This window comes from Martes martes, assembly GCF_963455335.1.
Source record: "Martes martes genome assembly, chromosome: 4".
Lineage (NCBI taxonomy): Eukaryota > Metazoa > Chordata > Mammalia > Carnivora > Mustelidae > Martes > Martes martes.
This window is the reverse complement of record NC_137891.1, coordinates 32,305,552-32,327,147: the sequence shown is the minus strand read 5'-3', so window position 1 is coordinate 32,327,147 and position 21,596 is coordinate 32,305,552. Positions and strand designations below refer to the sequence as shown.

At 37.2% G+C, this 21,596-nt stretch overlaps 1 protein-coding gene across 1 annotated transcript in view; it reads left to right on the top strand.

Annotated features, from left to right (window-relative positions):
• Window positions 1-21,596, top strand: part of LOC308341579 (zinc finger protein ZFPM2-like) — a gene marked incomplete at its 5' end in the record, with an annotated part of 207,797 nt that overhangs the window by 134,173 nt on the left and 52,028 nt on the right. The window contains one exon of the mRNA XM_080801631.1: window positions 4,415-4,533. Coding sequence (XP_080657757.1) covers window positions 4,415-4,533 — 119 coding nt within the window. The remainder of the gene's footprint in view (window positions 1-4,414; window positions 4,534-21,596) is intronic.

Here is a 21,596-nt window from a genome sequence, read left to right as displayed (position 1 = left end):
GTTTCTTTTTTTTCTTTTTTTTTAAACATTTATATATTTACTTGAAAGAGAGAGAGGGAGAGAGCAGAGAAAGGGGCAGAGGTAGAGAATCCCAAGCAGATTCCCACTGAGCGTGGAGCTGGGCTCAGTTCCAATACCCATGAGATCAGGACCTGAGCAAAAAACAAGAATCAGTTGCTCAACTGATTGAGCCACCCAGGTGCCCCACTTCTCCTATTTTCCTGAGCCTGCTCCTCTATCACTCTGCCTTTTGAACATCCTTAGAACTTTGTCCTAGGTCTTCTTACTTTACTGTGATCACTCTGTCCCAGATGAACCATCTATGGCTTTTGTTACCATATGCAAGCGAGTTTTAATTAATGAATAAAATACCAAAATTTATCACTCTAGTTAAGACCTTGCTTCTGAGTCCCAGGCTTGTACCTCCCTACCTCTTGCCTTCCTTACAGCCACTTTTTTTTTTCTTTTAAAGATTTTATTTACTTATTCACGAGAGACAGATTGAGAGAGAGAGACAAAGGGAGAAGCAGGCTTCCCATGGAGCAGGGAGCCGGATGCGGGACTCAGTCCCAGGACCCTGGGATCATGACCTGAGCCAAAGGCAAATGCTCAACCCACTGAGCCACCCAGATGCCCTACTTATAGCCACTTTGACCTCAATATTTCCAAACTATAACTCCTCACCTTATCCTTAAAATCTTTTTTTTTTTTTTTTTGCATGTGATCCTTATCTCAAAAGGTACATGACCATTGGCCCACCTACTTAAGCCAGATACCTGAACATTATTGTTGGATTTTCCCTTCCCTTTAGGATTTTCCCTTCCTAAAATCTAAATAATCACTAGGTCCTATGATGTCTACTTCCCAAGTCCTACAGACTTACATTTCTTGAAATTTGTCCAGGGTCCAGTCTTGTTTTGTTTGTGGCTTTATGCTTGGGCATAACCTACTGCCTAATATTTGGTAGATACCAAATAAATACTAGTAGAATGAAAGAATAAATAAACTAATGCATGGAGGCAAAAAATAATGAATAAACAAATTAAGAATTGGAGATTTGTTTCCTGATTTTAAAATATCTGATCTTTTCAAGTTAAACATCTATTTTCATGATAAACTGTTAGATGTAGGTCTTTGACCTACAACCCCAGTGTTCTTTTTATCCCTCATGATATATCTGGGGAAAGAAAATCATGGTGTTATGGGCACCTTACCAAGTAGCAAGTGAGTGCAAAACCCTCTTTACCAAGTACAAAACAAAGACTCAGAAAAGATAATTTTTCTATTCAAGGCCCTTTAGCTGGTTATTGATAGAGTTGACTAAAAGTTAATCTTGTTTTTAGTGCAATAATGTTTTCTCTATTTCATGACACTTATTAATCTTTGAAAAATTTAAATAGTATATTGCTAAGCAACATTGAAGTTAAGTTAAATATAACTTCCATTTATGCAATGCCTTATTTTTCTATTATTAACCTGTGCAGCCTTGGTAGTGTGTAAATGCTAATTATTTGCATTTGCTTGAGGTTTTCTTTAACACTGTTGTGAATAAATGAATATTTTTATTTAAATACCTCAGCAACAGAATGGATTTCCCCAAACCTCAAAATAACTTCCTTATAAGCAAGAAAGGAGACTGGGATTTGCCTGTTTGCCTAATAAAGTTGAAAAGATTGTCTTGTTAGCTTGAATAGTTATTGGGTCTTCTGTTATGGTCATGTTCAAGAGCTCATAAAAGTAGTTTTGGTTTGCTTAAAATTTTAATGCATAGTCAAAGACACCTCAAGAACTTTGGTGATATTTAGGTATTACTTTATGATCTGCCCTAAGTTTGTAGTTCTTAATCCATTAAAAGAAAGAGCTACTTGTAAATCCACAGGTATAGATAAGAAGTCACTGTTTGACTGAGTCTGAGCCCTTTCAAATGAAAAATGTCAGTGGCACAAAGAGAGGACGAATTATTTTTTAAAAAGGTTTTCAAAGATCTTCTGATTTCTCTGGTATCACTTAAAGGTGACATGACTTTTTTTTTTTTTTTTTTTTTTTTGGTGTGTAAAAACAAGCAAATTATTTGGGCATCATTTTTACATCAAGAAGAACATTCTTACCTAGTGTTTAGCAAAGGAATTGACATGTATTTTATCTTTAAATGATAAATTGTAAAGACATTGCTTAAAATTTAAGGAAGTATGGTTGAAAAATTCAAAGAACTAGCAGAAATTAAAGTTTCTTTTCAAATAGGAAAAAAAAAATCTTAAAGATTTAAGCAAGTACATGATCACATATGAATATGAGTGTATACATTGAGGGACATTTTCCACTGAGTCCTCCCTGACATCACAGGAGATTGCTAGCTGTCCTCTGTCTTGGAGAATTTTGTGAATAAGGCCTCTGATTCCACTGCATTAACCAAAAAGATTGTACAGGATGAAAAACATTTTCAGGGGAAAATTTCAGAAATGGGTTTGTTATTCTACCTACAGAAAATAATTTTTTTTCTATATTTTCTGGACTCTGTATTTAATACTTAAGCATTAATACATTATTTGTTGCAAGTATCCTCTTTATAAAGCAACATTTCAGAAGCTCAGACTTATAGAATGTTTTTGGGGTCCATTTTCCTAATTACTGATCATCTTTAACTACCAGTATATCAGAATGAAAAGAAAAGGAGGGGGATGTGTGTGTACCTGTCTTAATGAGTTTAATGAGTATTTTTAGTGTATTTGACAAGTGAGAGAGACAGGGAGTATGAGAAGAAGGGAGAATGGAGGTGTTGTCCTTGAATTGGCATTGTTTACAGTGAACCTGGGATTATTATTTCCATTATTATTTCCATTATTTCCATTGTATCTTCATTGTTCCAATACAGATAAATTTATATTTTCATAATGGGCATAATGGGCATAATGGAACCATGACACAATATTTAACTGACTGTGATTTACATACTTTGATTTCGGTTTTCAGGATGAGCAGTAATAAAAACGTGAAAAGAAATATCTGGTATTTTTAACCGGTGTTTAATGGAGGAGACACAAATATAAAGGAATGAAGGAGATATCTAACTGAACTCAGGTTGATGGTACTGCTTGTAAAAACATCAAGATCAAATCTACATATTTAAAGTTATAGACTTGGAAAGAAATTAAGGCCAGAGTAAGGCAAAAATTTTGTAATATATGATCTACCATGACTTACATGTCATTTAGAAAATGTAAAAAAAAAAAAAAATGTAATTACTGAATACATTGTGTTTTATTTAAAACTTTTCTCAGCTATCTGTTGTATGTGGGTTTCTAGTTATACTTCTTATTAATCCATTCCTTCCCATTTTCATGTCTGCTCTTGAGCAGGGTGAGAAGAAATATCAATTAAAAAAATAATAAATTGTATTATTAAGATTAATGTTTTGAAATATAAAGCTTTTGCTACGATAATATGGTATGGTAATACTACCAGGACATAAATATCATAATTTTAATTATTTAAAGGGAAAGACTCTAATTCCTGATTGAGATTTTGTTGGTTTGTTTATCCCAAACAGTTTTTAGGTTGATGGTTATTCTTTGAAGTTTCGAAGCCTTCATTTTTTTAAATTAATTCATTTATTTCTTAAATAAATTTCTTAAGTGAGCATTTTATGAATTCCTACTTTATGCCAGTATTTATACTGTCTTTACTTCCTATTTCCCTTTAATGATCCTAATGTAATAACCTGGAGGGAATGAAAAGAAGAAGACCATCCAAAACTGGCTGTTTTATAAGAGTTTTTTTGGTCCAAACTCTTTTGGTAACAAAGAATCTGCATCAAGTACCAAATGTTAAAAGGTAATGAATTTGACTAAACAGTTTTTTAATTTGGGAAAATGTACATCTCTACTTTTTGTACATTGCATTTAATCCCTTGAAACTAGCAGTAATTTCAGAAAATTACCAAGTGCTTTCAAAAACTCACCAGATATTGTTCAACATGAGTCTTAAGTAACTATAATAAAGTTATTGCATGAGGTATATATCTTTAATTAAAATTTTTAATTACATTGATGATCAGATGTAAAATTTTCACTCAGCGCCATTGTCCTTTTTTTTTTTTTTTTTTTGCCTACTTGTTTTTGAGCCTTTTAAGGTGTTATTATTTCACTAAATAATAACAGGACTTACTAAATAGAATTGACTTCTGTAGATGAGGTGTAGAAAGAAGTTGCACTAAATTCCGAATACAATTCTAAGGACAAGTTTTCTTTTCCTCTCAGGATAGCGAGATCAGTTGTTTTTCAGACAAGCATAATTAATTATCTTAATACGAATCCCGAGAATATTGCGTGTGTAAAGCAAACACACAAAAAGAGGTGGCTGTGGGTAAGACACACGTGAAAGTACTCCAAACACCTCTTGTTTTCATTGTCTGCAGGAGAGCTGGAGGTATTTCAGAAAGACGGAGAACGGAAAATCCAGAGTCGGCAGCAACTTCCTGTGGGAACAACCTGGGGGCCATTTGCTGGGAAGATGGACCTGAATAATAATTCCTTGGTATGTGGATGTTCTGAGATGGTTGACTCAGTATTTTGTCATAGCTCAGAAATTATCTCTGCTTGCTTCCCAGGGAAATCACTAAAAATAACAGTTTGTTTTTTTCTTTTTCATGGACCACAAAACTTGGATATTTTCCAAGTGGTCTGTCTCTGACAGTAACACATGCAGAATTTAGAAGGAAACAGGTTAATCATACTAAATGGTTGTTTAGTAAGGTAATTCATAAGGTTGTTGCTTTATCTGCTTAGCCAGACTAATACTACTCACACTTAATAATATATACAAATGCGTTTATTTTTAAGATGACAAATTAATTGTCATACATTACAGGTTTACACGAAGAACAAGAAATAAACAACCTTGTTATTCCTTGGTAATATTATTTGTAACTTTAAGAGCAAAGATGAATGACTAGCATAATAATTTTTGTTAACCTCTTTGGAAAATCTCTGTAAAAACTTCCTCTAGGTAAGCGTATAGGGATAATTGATGAATTCATTGTTTTAAAAAAGTAGTGGGAAGAAGGGATGTGTGGATACATTTAAACTTCATTTCTTAATTGCATATTTTAGTTTTCTGTTGCTGCTGTAGCAAATTACCTACCACAAACTCTGTGACCTTGAAACAACACAAATGTATCATCTTGCATTTCTGCAGCCTGAAGTCTGACATGAATCTCACCGGGCTAAAATTCAGTACTGCAGGGCTGAGTTCCTCTCCGGAGCCTCTAGGGGTGAATCTGTTTCCTTCACTTTCCCAGCTTTTCCCAGCTGCCTACATCTCTAGGATCATGGTCCCCTGCCATCTTCAAAGCCAGCAAGGACTGATTGAGTCTTCACCATATCCACATTCTGACTCTGAGTCTTCTGTATTCCTGTCACATTTAAGAACCCCTGTGATGATAGTGGGCCCACCCGGGTAATCTAGGCTAATGGTCCTATTTTAAGGTCAGCTGATTAGCGATTTTAATTACAGTTGCTTCCTTAATTCCCTTTTGCTGTGTAAAGTAACATTCTCAAGTTCCAGGGATTAGGACATGAGGACCTCTCCTATTTAAATGATAACACAAGTGATAAAAGTTGGGGAGAAAAATGTTTTATGTTATTCAGGAGAGCCACAAATTATGTATATGAAATGAAAGTCTTTCTCTCTAAATGCCACTTATATGGGAAGATCTCATGGCAGCTAAATGACACAGTCTACACTGTAGGGACATAAAAACTCCCAGAGGGGTTTGGACATATGTACTGAACTCAGCAACATTGCATTTGTGATATCAAAGAAATTCTTGTGATATCATTGTGATATCAAAGAAATTCTTCTTCAGGTCTGTCCCACGAAAGAAACTGGTACGTGCGGACCTCTGCTTATTCAGTGCCATGTGGATGAGACCGAGGTTATTGGTTCCATTAAAAGCAATGATTGGAATGGGACCTATTTGTGTCACCAAACTTCTAAACAACATGGGGGATTCTAGGTGTGATTTTTACTTCCTAAATCCACCCATTTGTCCATAAAAAGGTGAAGTAGATTTCACATGTATTTAAGAACCAAATGGGTTGATAGACCAAGCTAAATATTTAATAATCAGGGCAATTTAATTCTTCGTGGTCCAGTGCACCTACCTTCAAAAAAAGCTTTGAGATGTGACCCCACCAAACTGCCATCCTTGGATGGTTGTGTTGTATTAATTGGACTGTTCTATTGACTCCTTTGAGAGAACAATATTTACCACACACATTTCTCAAGTGAAGGCAACAGGAAGATTGTCTACACAGCGAAGGTTGATTTACATGCTATTCTTTTTTTTTTCTTTTTTTTTAAGATTCTATCCATTTATTTGACAGAGAGGTCACAAGTAGGCAGAGAGGCAGGCAGAGAGAGAGGGGGAAGCAGGCTCCCTGCTGAGCAGAGAGCCTGATGCGGGGCTCGATCCCAGGACGCTGGGATCATGACTTGAGCCGAAGACAGAGGCCCCAACCCACTGACCCACCCAGGCACCCCGAGTTACATGCTATTCTAAACCCATTTTATCTGGAGGTTTCTATTGGTTCCCTAGCTTTACTTAGAAGGTGTTTTAGGCAATCAGATACTTATTTATCACTGCATATCAGTCACCAACATAAACTTTAGTTATTTCTCTGGTATTTCTTCAAAAGCGAACTACCACTGAAGTAAATGTTTTCCCTTTTACCTCACCAAGATAATATCTATATGAAAATTCAATTTTTGGTTAATCTTTATGTAACTCTCTATCTACATATGTGTTTATATATGTAGGGTGGTACTTTTATACATTTTTAGCGTATACTAAATTGTGATGGGTGGAAAATAAACCTTTTTGCAAAAGGTGAATTTTTCAATGAAATAATTTCCTATTTTTAGACAGATATTTTTTCAATACTCCTGCACTAATCTAAGGCTATTTTGTGCCATATTTAATGTTTTTAAAGGATTCAGTTTATACATACAAAGTTTTCAGAATTTTTGATATTACTGGAAGACTGAATACACTTCAAGGTATCAAAACCCTGTAGTGGGTAATCGATTTTTAAAGAAAATAACTTAATACTCTAGTTTTCTTCTTTTGCCGTAGGGTTTAAATATTTGGTTCATGTGATTCCCTTATACTGTAGTATTTTTCTCTATTTAAAAAGGTAGTTGCTTTGCCAAAATACTCTTTAAAGTATTTTTCTGTTGTAATAACAGTCTTTTCCAGAAATTACTTTTGACTTTGTCATTAAATACCCCTGGTACTACCATTGATACTACCTTTCCTACTATAGAACAGTGCGTCCTCATTCTTTCCTATCCACTGTAGAAAGAATTCAAGATGGATTCATTCATCTAATCCTCAAAACAAACCTGTGAATTTGGGTCTATTTAAAATTGTGTTTTATAGATAAGAAAATAAAGGCTCAGGCCTTTTGATTCAGATTCAGTACTTTTAAGGACTGTGCCACACTGTCTTCTTCAAGAGCATCTGTAATGTGATTGGAACATGTTAAAATCATTCAGGATTTCTTCACTTAAATTCTAAATTTATAAAAATCTCTGGAGAAAATGTGCAATCATTAGAGGTGTGCTCTTTTTTTCTTACCTTAGGCAAAATATTGGTTATGTACTTCGTGAACTGTTGGTACAGTTACAAGTTAATTCAAAGGCTCCCTCAATTTCATTATCTCTATAATCTCGACAGGACTTCAACATATATTTTATATCAGGAAGATACATTTTTCCTTATTGTAAAATATGTAGCCTCCTAACCCTTCCTTACCCAACCTTGAATCAAAATTTGGAATTAGCACACTCCTAAAGTGCTTATTTGCCAACCAGTGTAATGTAACTCTGCTCAGACTCGGTGTTGGCTCTGGAGATTCAGCAAACTAATTAATCCAACAGAGTAATTAATTGAGTCACCATGCCAGATGTCAAATCCTTTTTATATCGTTCAAGTTCCCATCTTGAAGTGCATTAGCAATATGCCACCTTCTGCAGGAAGCCTTTGCAGCCCAGGCATTTGGATGTATATAGATCATTTTGAGAATATAAGCTATACAAAAACCCCAAACAAATTGATTTGACAAAAAGTTATTCTTGGAATTATATAACATACCAAACATAGAAACAAATAACTTTTGCCCACACCCCATTATCTTGTGAAATACCTCATGTTACTCCCATTATAGAATCATTAAAACAACATGTAGTTAATACCGTCATTGGAGCATAAGTGGGTCCGAGGGAGAGAGAGAAGGAGAGAGGGAAAAGGAGATTTATTATAAGGAATTGGCTAATGTAATTATGGAAACTGGCCATTCAAAAATCTTCCATGTGCACCAGCAGGCTAGAGACCCAGGAGAGACAATAGTGCACTTCTAGTCCAAAGACTGGTAGGCAGAGACCCAGTGGAACCGATGGTGCAGATGAAGTTTGTTGCTTGGAGAGGCCAGTGTTTTTGTCCTTTTCCAGCCTTCGACTGGTTAGATGAGGCCCACCCATATTACAGAGGGCAATCTGTCTCACCCAGAGTTCACTGATTCACACATTAGTCTCTGGGCACCTGGGGGGGCTCAGTAGTTAAGAGGCTGACTTTGGTTCATGTCATGATCCCGGGGTTCTGGGATTGAACCCCACACTGGGCTCTCTGCTCAGCGGGAAGCCTGCTTCTCCCTCTCCCACTCCCCTGCTTGTGTTCCCTCTCTTGCTCTCTCTGTCCCTCTCTCTGTCAATTAAATAAACAAATTAATTTATAAAAATGTTAGTCTCATCCAAAATACCCTCCAAGTTGACACATAAAATTAAGGATCAGAGCCTCCAAACGTCCATGATACATTGTAAGTTTCAGTTTTTTCAGGTATAATTGTATACCCCTGAGTAGACTGTTAGCCAGTGAGTGAGCCTAGTCTTCTCTCCAACATCCCAAGTCTGCACCAAGGAATAACTTACATTAAATGGTATCATGGTGACACAAACTTCATGTTTTTAAAACTCCTGTGATTTTATTCATTGAAAAAATCAAAGGCCTGCTGACAAGGAAGACAATTTAAAAATCACTTTAAATTGTGATCAATATTTGTCTTGGAGGTGTTTTAGTGTTTCTATACTTATGTATCATGCCTTTGAAGTTTTCCCATTTTCTCCTAAGGACAAAGGTCTTTGTTATATGCTAAATCTCTCTATGTTAGCACGTGATGAGTGCCTAAGAAGTGTCAAACATCAGTGACTATTTGGAAGATTGGATGTCTGGAATTTAAGTGACATTTGCCTTCTCTTGCTTTTGAATATATCAGCTGTCAGTAGCTACCTAGTGTAATACAGCCCACTGCTGGAATTACACAACATGCATACTTAATTAAAGAGCACATAAATAAGGTCCCACATTACTTACTACATAATAGTAAATTCAACGCAAGCTGTTAAATTCAACAAATGAAATCTGATGGAGAAGTCTCATTTTATCGATGCTGTTCAATCAGGATAGATTGTTTTATTTTCCCATACGGCATTTATGACATGGAATTCTCCAAATAGGAAATACACATATAAAGGGTGCTATAGATGACATTTCATTGACTTAATAATGAAATAATGCAGGCATTAAATTGCACCTTAAAATTTTTAAGATAGTTACCATCATAAAAATGTGGTTAAGGGGTGCCTGGGTGGCTCAGTCATTAAACATCTGCCTTCAGCTCAGGTCATGAACCCAGGGTCCTGGGTTCATTGAGCCCTGCTTCAGGCTCCCTGTTAAGCAGGGGAGCTTAACTCCTGCTTCTCCTCCCACTCCCCCTGCTTGTGTTCCCTTTCTTGCTGTCTCTCTCTCACTGTCAAATAAATACATTAAAAAAAAAGTGCTTGAAGAAAGAATCAGAGGTTCCTGTTCCATATCATAGGAAAATATCACACTTATTAGATGTCTCCATCTCTCCTCTTCCAGGTCTAACTTTTTCTCTGATCCCATTCATGGCCAGAGTCTTCCAACTTCATGGTGCACACACGTTGTAGCAAATACACCCCTACCCATATGTCTCTAGCATTTATCTGTATAGTCAAAGGCTGCTTAGTGGAAACATCTGTGACTTTCTAGTAGAGGACTTTATTCCCAGCCTCAGGAGCAAACTCACCATAAGGCAGGCAAGTTGGAAGTGCTGGAGAACTAATTTTTCCTGAACGAATGCTCAACCAATGAGGGACAGAAGTTGATGGATAAATACCCCCACTTCCTTGCCTCTCTGTTCTGAGAAGGGTTCTACACCATCTCTTAGAGTTCGCCAGTGCAACTGAGAGTCATTTGGCTTTATAATGCCTTCTTTATGGCCAGCCTTTTCTTTCCTCCTCTTTCCTTTACTTCTCCATTCCTTTATGGAAATTTTGTGAGATCACCTCCCCCAGTGGACTACTTACACTTAAATCAGTCTCATGGTAAGTTCTGGGGGAAACTTAACAAAACAGCCTCTAAACTATATTAATGAAGTAAATTGAAAATAATCCAAATTATTGTTGAGATTCTAGAGAACGTAGATTTCTTTTAAAATTTCTATTATTCCATTTTAGACCTCTGCCCCTGGCACGTAATAGATATCAATAAATGCTCTTTAAAAGAATCATCTCATCTAATGGACCTTCCTTACCATGAGCATTCTGATGGACCCTACCCATAGGCTTCCATCTCACCATCTCAATGATATAACTTATAATTTTGCTGAGGCATGATTTTTTGTTGGGTCTTCCATTTCTTTTCATTGATGTTGACATTGGGAAAAATCTCTTTCTTTTTAATGTTCATTCTAATCAAGGCTCGGGACTGCCATACTTTCCTACTTCTCCTTTCTCTCTGGGTCTTTGCTCTTTTGAATGTAACTGTGTTTCCCAAAACACTCTGGCCTTTCTTCTCTTCTCCCTCTGTTCCCAGTGCCCCAGGGAGCTTATCCACTTGCAAAGCTTTAGCTAGTAATTTACAAATGACATTTAAATTAAAAAATCTCTAACCTTGGCTTTTTACCCTTTCTTTAATAGCACATTTCAACTGTTTTGTAAGCCTTTCCCACTGACTTGCTCCAACAGAATAGTCACAAGGAGTGTTTCGTACTGTTTCCACAGATTGCTTCTCTATTCTTCTCCCTAACTTCCAACTTTTAGTCCTCTTTGGTCCTAAGTCTCTGTCTGCATCTCCTTTTCTACCTCTGCAAGAAGTTCATCCTGTACGTTATTCTGGATTTTGTCTCCATTTCTACCTCTCCTCCTCTCACATCTCAATTGTCCATTTATACATGTAGTCACACACGCTCTATTGCCTGTAACTACTACCCTTGCTTTCGACTTCATCTTCCAGGATTCTTGTTTTCACTTCCAGGAACCAAGGACCATAACTCCTGCTTTCTCCATGTCTGTTCTCTTCTTTCTGTTTCTGCTACTACTATAGTTGAAACCTCCCTCTTTTCTTCCCTGATTATCACAATATCTTCCTGTCCTTTCGGCCATCCTTCTTGTCTACGTTTCCTTTTACCCAAATAACAGTATGTCCTAAAAACAACAGTGGTGTCATTGTTTGTGTGTGTGCTTCAGATCATCCTAAAGGTCACAACAGAACCCAGATTCCTTGGCAAAACCAAAGTGGACCTTTGTGATATTCCCCTCCTCCGCTTTGACCCCTTTTCCTCTCTCAGTGTGGAAATTCGACTACCGGTAGAGCTCTGGATATACTTTCTTCCTCATCTCTGTGCATTTGGCCATGGTGTTTCATCACCCTAGGAAGCTCTATGTTCCCCTCTGCTGTTCCTCTACATCATCGCCCTGACTCCGGTTCTTGCTTAAAGACTATGCTGAAGTAGACCTTTCTTAAAGTCTGGAAGAGATACGGGCGCCTCAGTATTTCCATGATGCTCTAGGTCCACTAGGATAAGAGCATTTATCACGTAATTGTGTCTGTTTACTTGTCTGTCTCCCCTGCAGACTATGTGTCTCTTATCTTTGCATCGTTTCTACCTAGAGCAATGTCTGGCTTAGAGCACAGGCCCAGTGAATAACCTTTAGAGAATTAGTAAATCAGTTCTTCCCTTCCACTTCTCTCTACTATCGGTGAATGATGCACATCTCTTTATTCAAGATTCGTACATTATCCCCTCCTCTTCCTACCGGTTTCTTTTGTTTTCTCAGGGATCTTACTGGATTTGTCCAACTTAGCAATAAGATCACTATACTTAATACCATCTTGTGTCTGTTTTTGGTTTATATATTGGTTTACATATTTAGGCTTATTCTTAATCTCAGTTGAGTGTAAGACTCAGTAGGTTAGAATAACTGTATTTCTTCAGTGTTTACCCCATAAGGAGATATGTTCACGATGGTTTCTTGATAAATATTGACTAATTTCAATGTAAGATTTGTAACCCCTGAAGTGGTTAGGGAGGGTGCGGTGTTGAGCCCTTTGAGGCAGTTACGATTTGTTTACAGCGGAATCAGTTTTAGATCCCTCACTATGACATGGGTGAGGGCCAAGAAGGTGTTCTGCTCTACCATGCTTTCTGTGAAGTCTCATCCAGCATCTCTCTTTCCAGTGACAAACCATCTGGGAAATTCCATCTGTCTCTGCTTGGAAACTGAGGTGGCAGTCGCCCACTGTGAGCAATTTTCTATTAACTTCTTGGATAAGATCAGTCAGATTTATACTGAATTGATGGGAACCGTAAGAGCAGGGTTGTTCCAAGAGAAGACAAATGTACTGATTCCTCTAATTGGGCTTAAGCCAGTTTCATTCACGGATGCCCTTAAGTTCTAGTAGTGCAAGGACTTATAACCTTTTTAATTGTACCCTCTTCCTCTTGGGAAGCGTTGGTGAAATTCGTTATTGATGGAGGTTGTAGATTTGTCCCTTAGGGAGGCCAAGATCCTGGCTTCTCTTACACTCTATCTGCTTTGTGGAGAATTAATGGAAACTGAGTGGAAGCTGCTCCAAGAAGACATGAGACAAGACATTTAATGCAGCAGAGCCTTGGAAAGTGACGTATCAGTCTGGTCCTATTTACCTATACTTAAGCCAAATTTAAATTTTAAAAGGTATCTTTATCTTCATGTAAGATTATTCATTGTTCCCTTTCTCCAGAACTTAAGAACTTTTATTGAAGATGATCTTTTCAAGGAATTATAAAATGACCCCATGTTACACTGCTGATTTAGTCAGTGTCTGGAAGGAGTAGCTATTCATATCATCATATGACCGAAGTTGTTCTATTAAGAATATGTATATAAATTTGAAGAGACTAATGATTAGTGATACCTTTCTCAGAGAGTATAGGCATTGAAGAAAAGGTCTGGCTATTGGTTTAGAGCTCCAGACACTCTTGAGTCTGGAGTTAGATGATAGCACATCATTTTGGCTGGAGGAGAAGTCAAGATGAGAAAGCACTGTGAGGAGCAGCTTGAAAAGTTGATGAAAATTTTCTGTGCTTTGCTGATTTATCTGGCATGACTTTCAAAGTCTTTCTCTTTGATTTTTTTTTGAAGAGTCGCCATTTCATAAGTCTTTTTAAAAACAATTGGATTGTCATTGTGCACTTAGCCATGATTTGCATGGTTATAATAAATATTGTTCCTACATTAGGAGGATTTAGCAGTGATCTCAGCTAGGCATGACAATTAATACATTCAGTAACTGAAATGATAACTGTAAAAGAATGGGCTATTTTGTATTTCTTCTGTTTGGTCTTAAAAATCAATATGACTTAGGGATAACTTAACATATGTCACAAAGTATTAGACTCTGTTTTTAAATTATGAATATTTGTTTCCAGGACACCATTAATCAAATATAATTTAACAGTACCTCTCAGTTGGCATTGACAATCTTTAGTATCATATGAGGTTTTCCTGGTATAGGAAAGTCTGGGAATATGAGCTTGCCTAAGCCACTCTTACAAAGCTCTATGTTGATATTATATGATGGTCCACAGGCAAGAATTCTTACATGCATTTCTAATAAGAGAAAAATAAAGTAATACTTTTCAGTGCTTTTGGAAACTTCTTAAATTTTTGAGAAACTCTCTTTTGGAATTAACATGTCTTTGTTAATTTGTATATAGAATTTAAAATAATTATTTTTCATTTGATCTTACATTACTTTTCTCATAATGTCCTTTGGCCTAGTTTGGCAAAACCATGGCTTCTTGATTTTAGTAATTTGTAGGTCTTTTATGTCATTTTATATGTGTTATACCTCTTTCTGTTATAAAGGTCAGGTCTCAGAGTAAAGCCCAGGGCTTTGTGTGTATGCTTTGTGGTTTTTCTCATATTCTCTCTTCTTAGTTTCTCAGAGTCAAAAATGTGAGCACAGTTTATCTAGTACAGTCTCTGGTACAGTGTCTCTCACAAGGCCGCCATCACCATGACAGTCAGGGTTGTGGTATCATCTGACTCTCAACTATAGGAAGATCTGCTTGCAAGCTCACTGGCATGGCTGTTGACTCCATTCTTTGCCCTGTAGATCTCTCTACATAGAGCACTCAAGTCACAGCAGCTGGCTTCTATTTGAACAAGTGAATGAGGGAGCAAGAGAAGGAGCCTAAGAGTCTATTTGTAGCCTAATTTTGGAAGTAGGATTCCATTACTTTCGTGGAATTCTATTTATTAGAATTCAGTCACTAGTCTCACCCACAGCGAAGGGAAGGCAACTGCACAAGGGGTTGACACCAAAGGCTGGCTCATTGGCGCCATCTCAGAGTCCGCTTAAATAGTTAGTTACCCAACCTCTGGATAAAAAAAGACTTTCAGGTAATAAGAGCAATGGGAGAAATCACAAAAGAAAGTCAAATTAATATGAACAGAAAAAAATTAAATCATACATTATAAAGCACCATCACCAAAATCAAAAATTAACTGATTAGTAAAAGACAGTTGTGAAAATGAGATCTATTTTATTCTTACTTTTGGAGCTAAATAAGCTTTTCCACATGGAAGGTGGTTAGTATCCTCTTGATTAATTTATTTAGAAATTGTGAGGATAGAGAAAGATAAATTAAAGTATATGAAGTGTGAGTTATACAAAATACAGTGGGAATTAGGAACCAGAAGCAGGTTGATTGCTGAGTGCTCCTTTTCTCTTAGTAATTTTGAGAAACATACACTACCGCATTGCAAAGATCAGAAATGGGGGAGAAAGTATGGAAAAGAGCCCATGATGTGGTCAGAGTAGCCTGATTCTACTCCCAACTGTTATTACCCAAAGTGGATATGCTATCTTGGGTAATCACAAATGCTCTCAGTTTCCTCATTTATAAAATGGATGTTATTATACCAGCTCAACATCATAGAGTTGTTGTAAAATTATATAAAATTATATGCATTTAGTCACTTTGAAAAAATACACAGATTGTTACATAGACCTAGATTACTTTTTATTATGTCCATGAATAGAAAATAGATTACCCATTCCTTTAAACACCACCCCTTTCCCCCAAGCAGTGCATCCAGCCTTTTCTCTTCTGTCCCCTCTCTGAACAGATTTGAAAAGCACCTCGGCTGTCATTGTCCATATACATCTTCACACACATGTGCACACATGTATTTATACACACACAGACACACACACTTATTGATTAGCTAGCATGCGTCTAATGAAAACTCATAGCCTGGAGAAGCACAAGGTACGTACTTGGAGTATTCACCATCTAAGTACAATCACCAGAGAAGCAGAGCAAAAACATATATATTTTGAGGAAGAGAAAGAGAGGTTAAGTGGTCAAACTGCATTTTGAATGATCCCGGCTTCTTTGTGTTTTCTTGTTGTTAAGGAGTTATTCTTCAGGAGACATTTCTCAGGTGTATGATTGGGGATTTCAGGCAATTGGAAAAGTAATTTACCCTGTCTGATTCACCCTGTCTGATTGAGTTAGGGTTGTATTTTAAAAACGTTAACTCAATTCTTTCATTATTTATGGCATTTCAGAGTTGGGTATATAGAATGGCGTGAATAAGGCATTCATAACGTGACGCGCCATGAAATAGGCAGAAATGGGGACAGAGTTCGGAAGACCAAAGGCATTTCCCGTGCCTTAAGTTTCAGGTTTTATTAAGAAGTCAAACAAACGCCATTTGTTTCTCATTACCCGATGTGTGAGCATTCTGCCGTGGACAGGAGCAGCAAGAGGCCCGTGGGTGCAGATACCAATCTCGATACGGCGTTACCACCTTGCGTCGTAGAGCCACTGCTCCTCGCGTACGTGGAGCCCATTAGTCCACACGAGGGACCCCGAGATGTCCGCATGCGCATCTGACATAGACCTCAGGTCCCACGTGCAAGTTGAATGAAGTAGCTACAGGAGGAAAAAAAAGAAAAGACAGCATTTTCCTTCATTAAGGAAGTTCATTGGTGGTGAAAAAGTTCTATTCCTTCATCTGAATATTGTCAGCAAGGAACACAAGCAGTTTTATAACCGTTGCCTTCCTTCAAAACTTTCTGAGCATGACAGCTCTTCAAAGGCAGCGGACACACACGGGCAAGAGTGTTGCCCATTTCACTGATACTCCAGGAGGAGGCGGCGAGGGAGGGGGCGGGGGGAGTGCATGATGGGAGTCCAACAGTGGTTGCCCCATTGCTTCATTAATCAGGTGGAGGCACTCTGAAAAATGTTTCTCTTTGGTTGCAGCCATCTATTTTTTGGTGTTAATCTGCGCCCCGTGGCAGGGTTTTGTGAAAGGAAACAATGAACGGTTGTATCGCCCCCCCCTCCCCCAATTGTTGTAGCCCCTGTCAGAAGGCTCTGAGGATGATGCAGGTCTGTATCAGCCTGATAAGGAAAAGAGGATTCCAAATGGCTTTGGAGAGCATCTGTGGGAGTAGAGTATGCCGTTTTGGACTAGACGAGCTGTGGAATACAGCAGAGGCCCTTAATGGGATCCTAAGGGTTCGGTGCCAGACCTTCTGCTGCTTCTTGAAGATTTTCTAAGGAAACACAGTGATGGTGAAATTCTGACTGTCAGAGGGGCTGAGGTTCAAGATGCTGTTTTAAGTTGCTTGCTCTGTAATCTGTGATTAGTCAATCCAGGTCAAAAAGACAAAAACATTTTTTTTTTTTAAAGAAAGAAAAAAAAAAACACCTCAAGAAACCTCCCAGAGTATATATGGAGGTCACTTTTAATCTGCTGACAATGAGTTTCCATGTCGTTGTCATCACAAAGTCTGTGCAAGTGGCCAATGTATTTTATATACTGTAAGTTTCTATTTTATGGCTAGATGAAATATGAAACGATCTTGTATAATTCTGATTCCATTTGGCAGGCCTTTGGATCCACATATGGTTCAGTTAAGCTGTTTTGGAGCCCAAGGTACCTTTGTTATTTATTGGGATTTTTGTGTAAAGGCGATAAATGTGCTATTTTTGCTTTGGATTTAAAAAAAAAAATCCACATTACATGTTCCCCCCATCAAAAAATTCATATAGCTTAAAGAATTCTAGTGAGCTTTAGGAACTGATCTACAGTTCCCAAGACAGCTAAAATAAAATCATTCTGACCCATGAAGAAAAACAACTAAAAGATGGCCAAAGCTCCAGCAAAATAGAACCGATATTTTATAGTATACCACAATACAAGAATAAAAATGGAGCGCAGTTAGTGACTGGGGCCCAAAAAGTTGGCATCCTGTAAGTAGGCTGTTAAATTTAAGTTTTTTTAGGCTTACGGATTCCGCTGGTTTGCTCTTTCATTCATTCCACTGTTATTCCGGCATGTGATAAATAAGCATACAGACATAAAGACTCAAAAACAAAGTGGTTGTCAGAGGGCTGAATGATAGGCAGTGACCTCACATACCATGGAGAGTGCAGTGCTCAGTTAGGAACTTAGATGCCTAGAGGTGAAGTGTGTCCCTCAACTGAGGTCTGACTGATAGGGGGAGACTCCCACTTCAACTTTAATCTCCTTGTTTTGGTGAGTTTAACTCAGACTCTTAACTTTTGTTTAAAAGAATGTCTGCATGTGAAGATAAACCAGAAGCAAAGTGATGTATTTACCAGTGTCATTTCGAAGCACAACTTTTTCTTCCTAAAAAAGCCCTGGAAGGAGAGGTCTGTGCGGAGACGGATACTAATACGCAGACGGGGCCTTTGTGATAAGCAATCGGATTTTTTTATATGGTGACTTATTTTTATTTGAAATTAATCATTAGATAATCTTGCTAGAAGGGGTGTCTTCTAAACTTCTGGCCGCTGGGTACATAAGGGACAACATAAAAGAGAGGAGACGGACCCATTTTAATTTGTCACACTAACTAACCAAACCGAGTGCCTTCCAAGTTGTGTGCGTGCGTTTTAATCTTTCTTACCAAAAAATGAGAGGGGAGTAGGATATTCTTTCATAACTATTTTTGTGGTCTTTCCCTGTTGTTATTTACAAGCCATTGAATGACTAACGTCTGTTTCTCAGACACGTTGCGCTAGACATCTTGAAGGAAAACTTGACTCAGTACTGCCTGTACTATACGGCAGAAACTCTGCGAATAAGCACGGACACAAAAATCTGCATTCTCCTCAAACAGAATGACTTCTCAGATGAGTCTCTAAATAAACCGAATTCTAGCCAGAGTCTTAACAGTTATTGCTTCGAACAAACATAACGCACTAAAGGCCATATTTATAGGCATCCACACACATATACAGGGTCTCACATATGCAATAAATGTTTGATTTTTAAGCTAACAAATAAGATTAATATTTTAATTTTATCTTGTTTATATTCTTAACTTTCCTAAGTAAAACAATCTCGTGAGGTAAACTAGCCCTATGTTGTTGAATGAGTTACACAAAATTATTTAGTATTTTTCTTGTCATAACTTAGGCAACATTATAAATATGGACAATGTTTCTGTAATTTCCTTATTGCTCATGATCTCAATATTTTACCTTATGGCAAAACACACAATTGCCAAATCATCATAAGGATATTTTTAAGTAATAGGTAACTTGGAACAAGTATAGAGCATTTAGATGTATAAATCTGCAGTATGAAAAAACATTTATAATTCTTGACCAATGGGAGCATTATAGTGAGACCCAATTGGGTGAGTGGCAAATATGGGAAGAAAAGAAAAAGAAAATGTAAGAAAGGAAAAAAATATGCAAGCAGTAAAACTCAGAATTCTTTCATATTATTTGATTTTCTATCAGTTTTCATTTCTCCTTATTCTCTATTCTCCATGCGCCTGAATTATTGAGAACTGTCTATAACCTTCATTGTAATAGTATAAAATATTTTGTGATTATTAAAGACAATTTAATTGGGATAAAAACAGAATCTTTAATTTTTAGTATTTATCTCTAGGTTTAAGAAATAAAGGGCTTTGGGAGTAATATTATTATTGTAAGGTATTGTTAATATTTACTGCAGACCTCACATACCACTCACATTGTAGGGGACACAAGGGTACTCACTCTTTTGTTATTTGTATACCTCTATAGCCACTGAAGGCTTAAAAAGAGAAGCAGATCCTCTCTGTCCAGTTGGTTTGACAACATCCAAAGGAATGGAGTGCCTACTATTTTAGGAACATCTCCTTGATAGTGCTTTAATTATCTTTTGCTAGTGCATATGCAGTTATCTTAATGTTGCAAAGAAGGGAAATCAGTAGAAACAAGAAGTACATTCCTTTTGAGTTGATCAGTTACCACAAACGTTCACTTATCTTATTTTACTATATTCCTTTACCTTGGTGGCTTCTGAAATGCATTGTAACATGAAACTGAATGGTTTTTTTTTACCATCAACTAATACAAAATATACATAATGTCTATAGCACTTAAAAGTTGCTCAGTAATTTGCTTCCGTTTTGCAGATGTGACTCCTCTCAAAATCCACATGATCCGTGTTGACTAGTTGTGAAATAATAGAATTATTTTTTAAACTCGTGAACCTAACATGGTAAAAGTATTAGATTCTTTTTTATTTTTTTAAGATTTTATTTATTTATTTGACAGACACAGAGAGAGAAGGAACACAAGTAGGGAAGAGGGAGAAGCAGATTCCCCACTGAACAGGGAGCCCGATGTGGAGCTCGATCCCAGGACCCTGGGATCATGACCTGAGCCAAAGGCAGATGCTTAAGAACTGAGCCACTCAGGCAGCCCTGAAAGTATTAGATTCTATCGGCACTTCACATGGATATTAATATTACAGAGAAGTGCTTTTATCATTAGGGTATATGGAAATAAAGCAGATTCCACTGTGAAATGACTGAATGCAAGCTCAAGTTGCTTAAGTTGGAGCTTGAGTTTCTTTATAATGCTTTAAGAATGCTGTATATTGAATGCAATTGATATATACTAGAAAACTGACAAAAGAGAGGTAACTTCATAACTCCACAGGCATTAATTACATTTTTATAGTTTCCATTGATATTTATAATGCTCTTTATGCCATTAAAAATCTGATCCTAAATCAGGATGAAGTTTGTTATTATTCTGTATGCCCTTATTTATGAAATGGTAGGTTGAGCCTTCTTTGGAATATTTTCTATTAACCATGCACTCAGTGAAATATAATGACTTCTGAAATAGCTAAAGAAGTGTGTGTTTTTTTTTTAAGTGACAATGTAATTAAAGGTGCTGCAGATTTAAAGAAAAAGATGTTTTAACGCCAGTATTTCTGTCAAATGCTCGAAATAAACTGCATTGCATTTTTAATACAGCAGTACTTCTGGATGAAATTCTGTCCATTCTTGTAAAAGAGATCATCTTGGCTTTAAGCATTTAGTATCCAACATGGCTGTTCGTATTTTTGTCATTGAGATTAGAATATGAAAAATTGGGTTAGAAAGTAACAACTAGCCTTAAGCTTTTTTAAAATGAGGAATTTGAGTCAGTCCAGATCTCCAAATTCTCCCCCTAATTCTTTGCTCCCTCTTTAAAGAGAGACAGTAGCACTGTTTTGTCTTTGGTTCCCGTGTCAGGGAGTTGAGAGGTGAGAACAGTGGGATTGCATTTTCAGGATGCCACATGTGCACTCTTTGATCTGGGGTACTGTGTGCCTCAGGGAATAAGTCCAATCTTGATTTCCTTAGTCAGTCATCCACTATCAGGCAGCACTGCCCTGATTAGCAGGCTGAAGAAAAAGAGCATATTCTGGGTATATGTTACAAAGATGAAAAGTAGTGATGAGCCTGTTGGCAATAGAGTCAGCCCCTACCTACTTTCACCGTGTGGCATTTGCTTTCTCTTCACATAAAATCCCCTTTGCGTGTGAAGGAACAAAAACCAGTATTTCCATATGTTTTTCAACAAACTGATGAGTTCTCCCCCAGATAGTAGTTTCCTTTCTTTGTTTAATCCGTTACTACAAAATGGAAACTGGAGAGAGAATTAGCAGGATGCATCATGGTAGTTGCTAAGCGAGATTCAAATATAGCTGTGCCTGCTTAACATTCCTGCCATTCTGTGAACCAAGCCAATGGCTAACTCTTGTGAAGTGTTCCAAGTGTGGAAAACTAGCACCACACCTGTGCTTTTGTAATCTCTTCATCTGGTGTTACATAGATGTACGATGTTCTCTGGATCTAGAGAGCCTCCGTATCC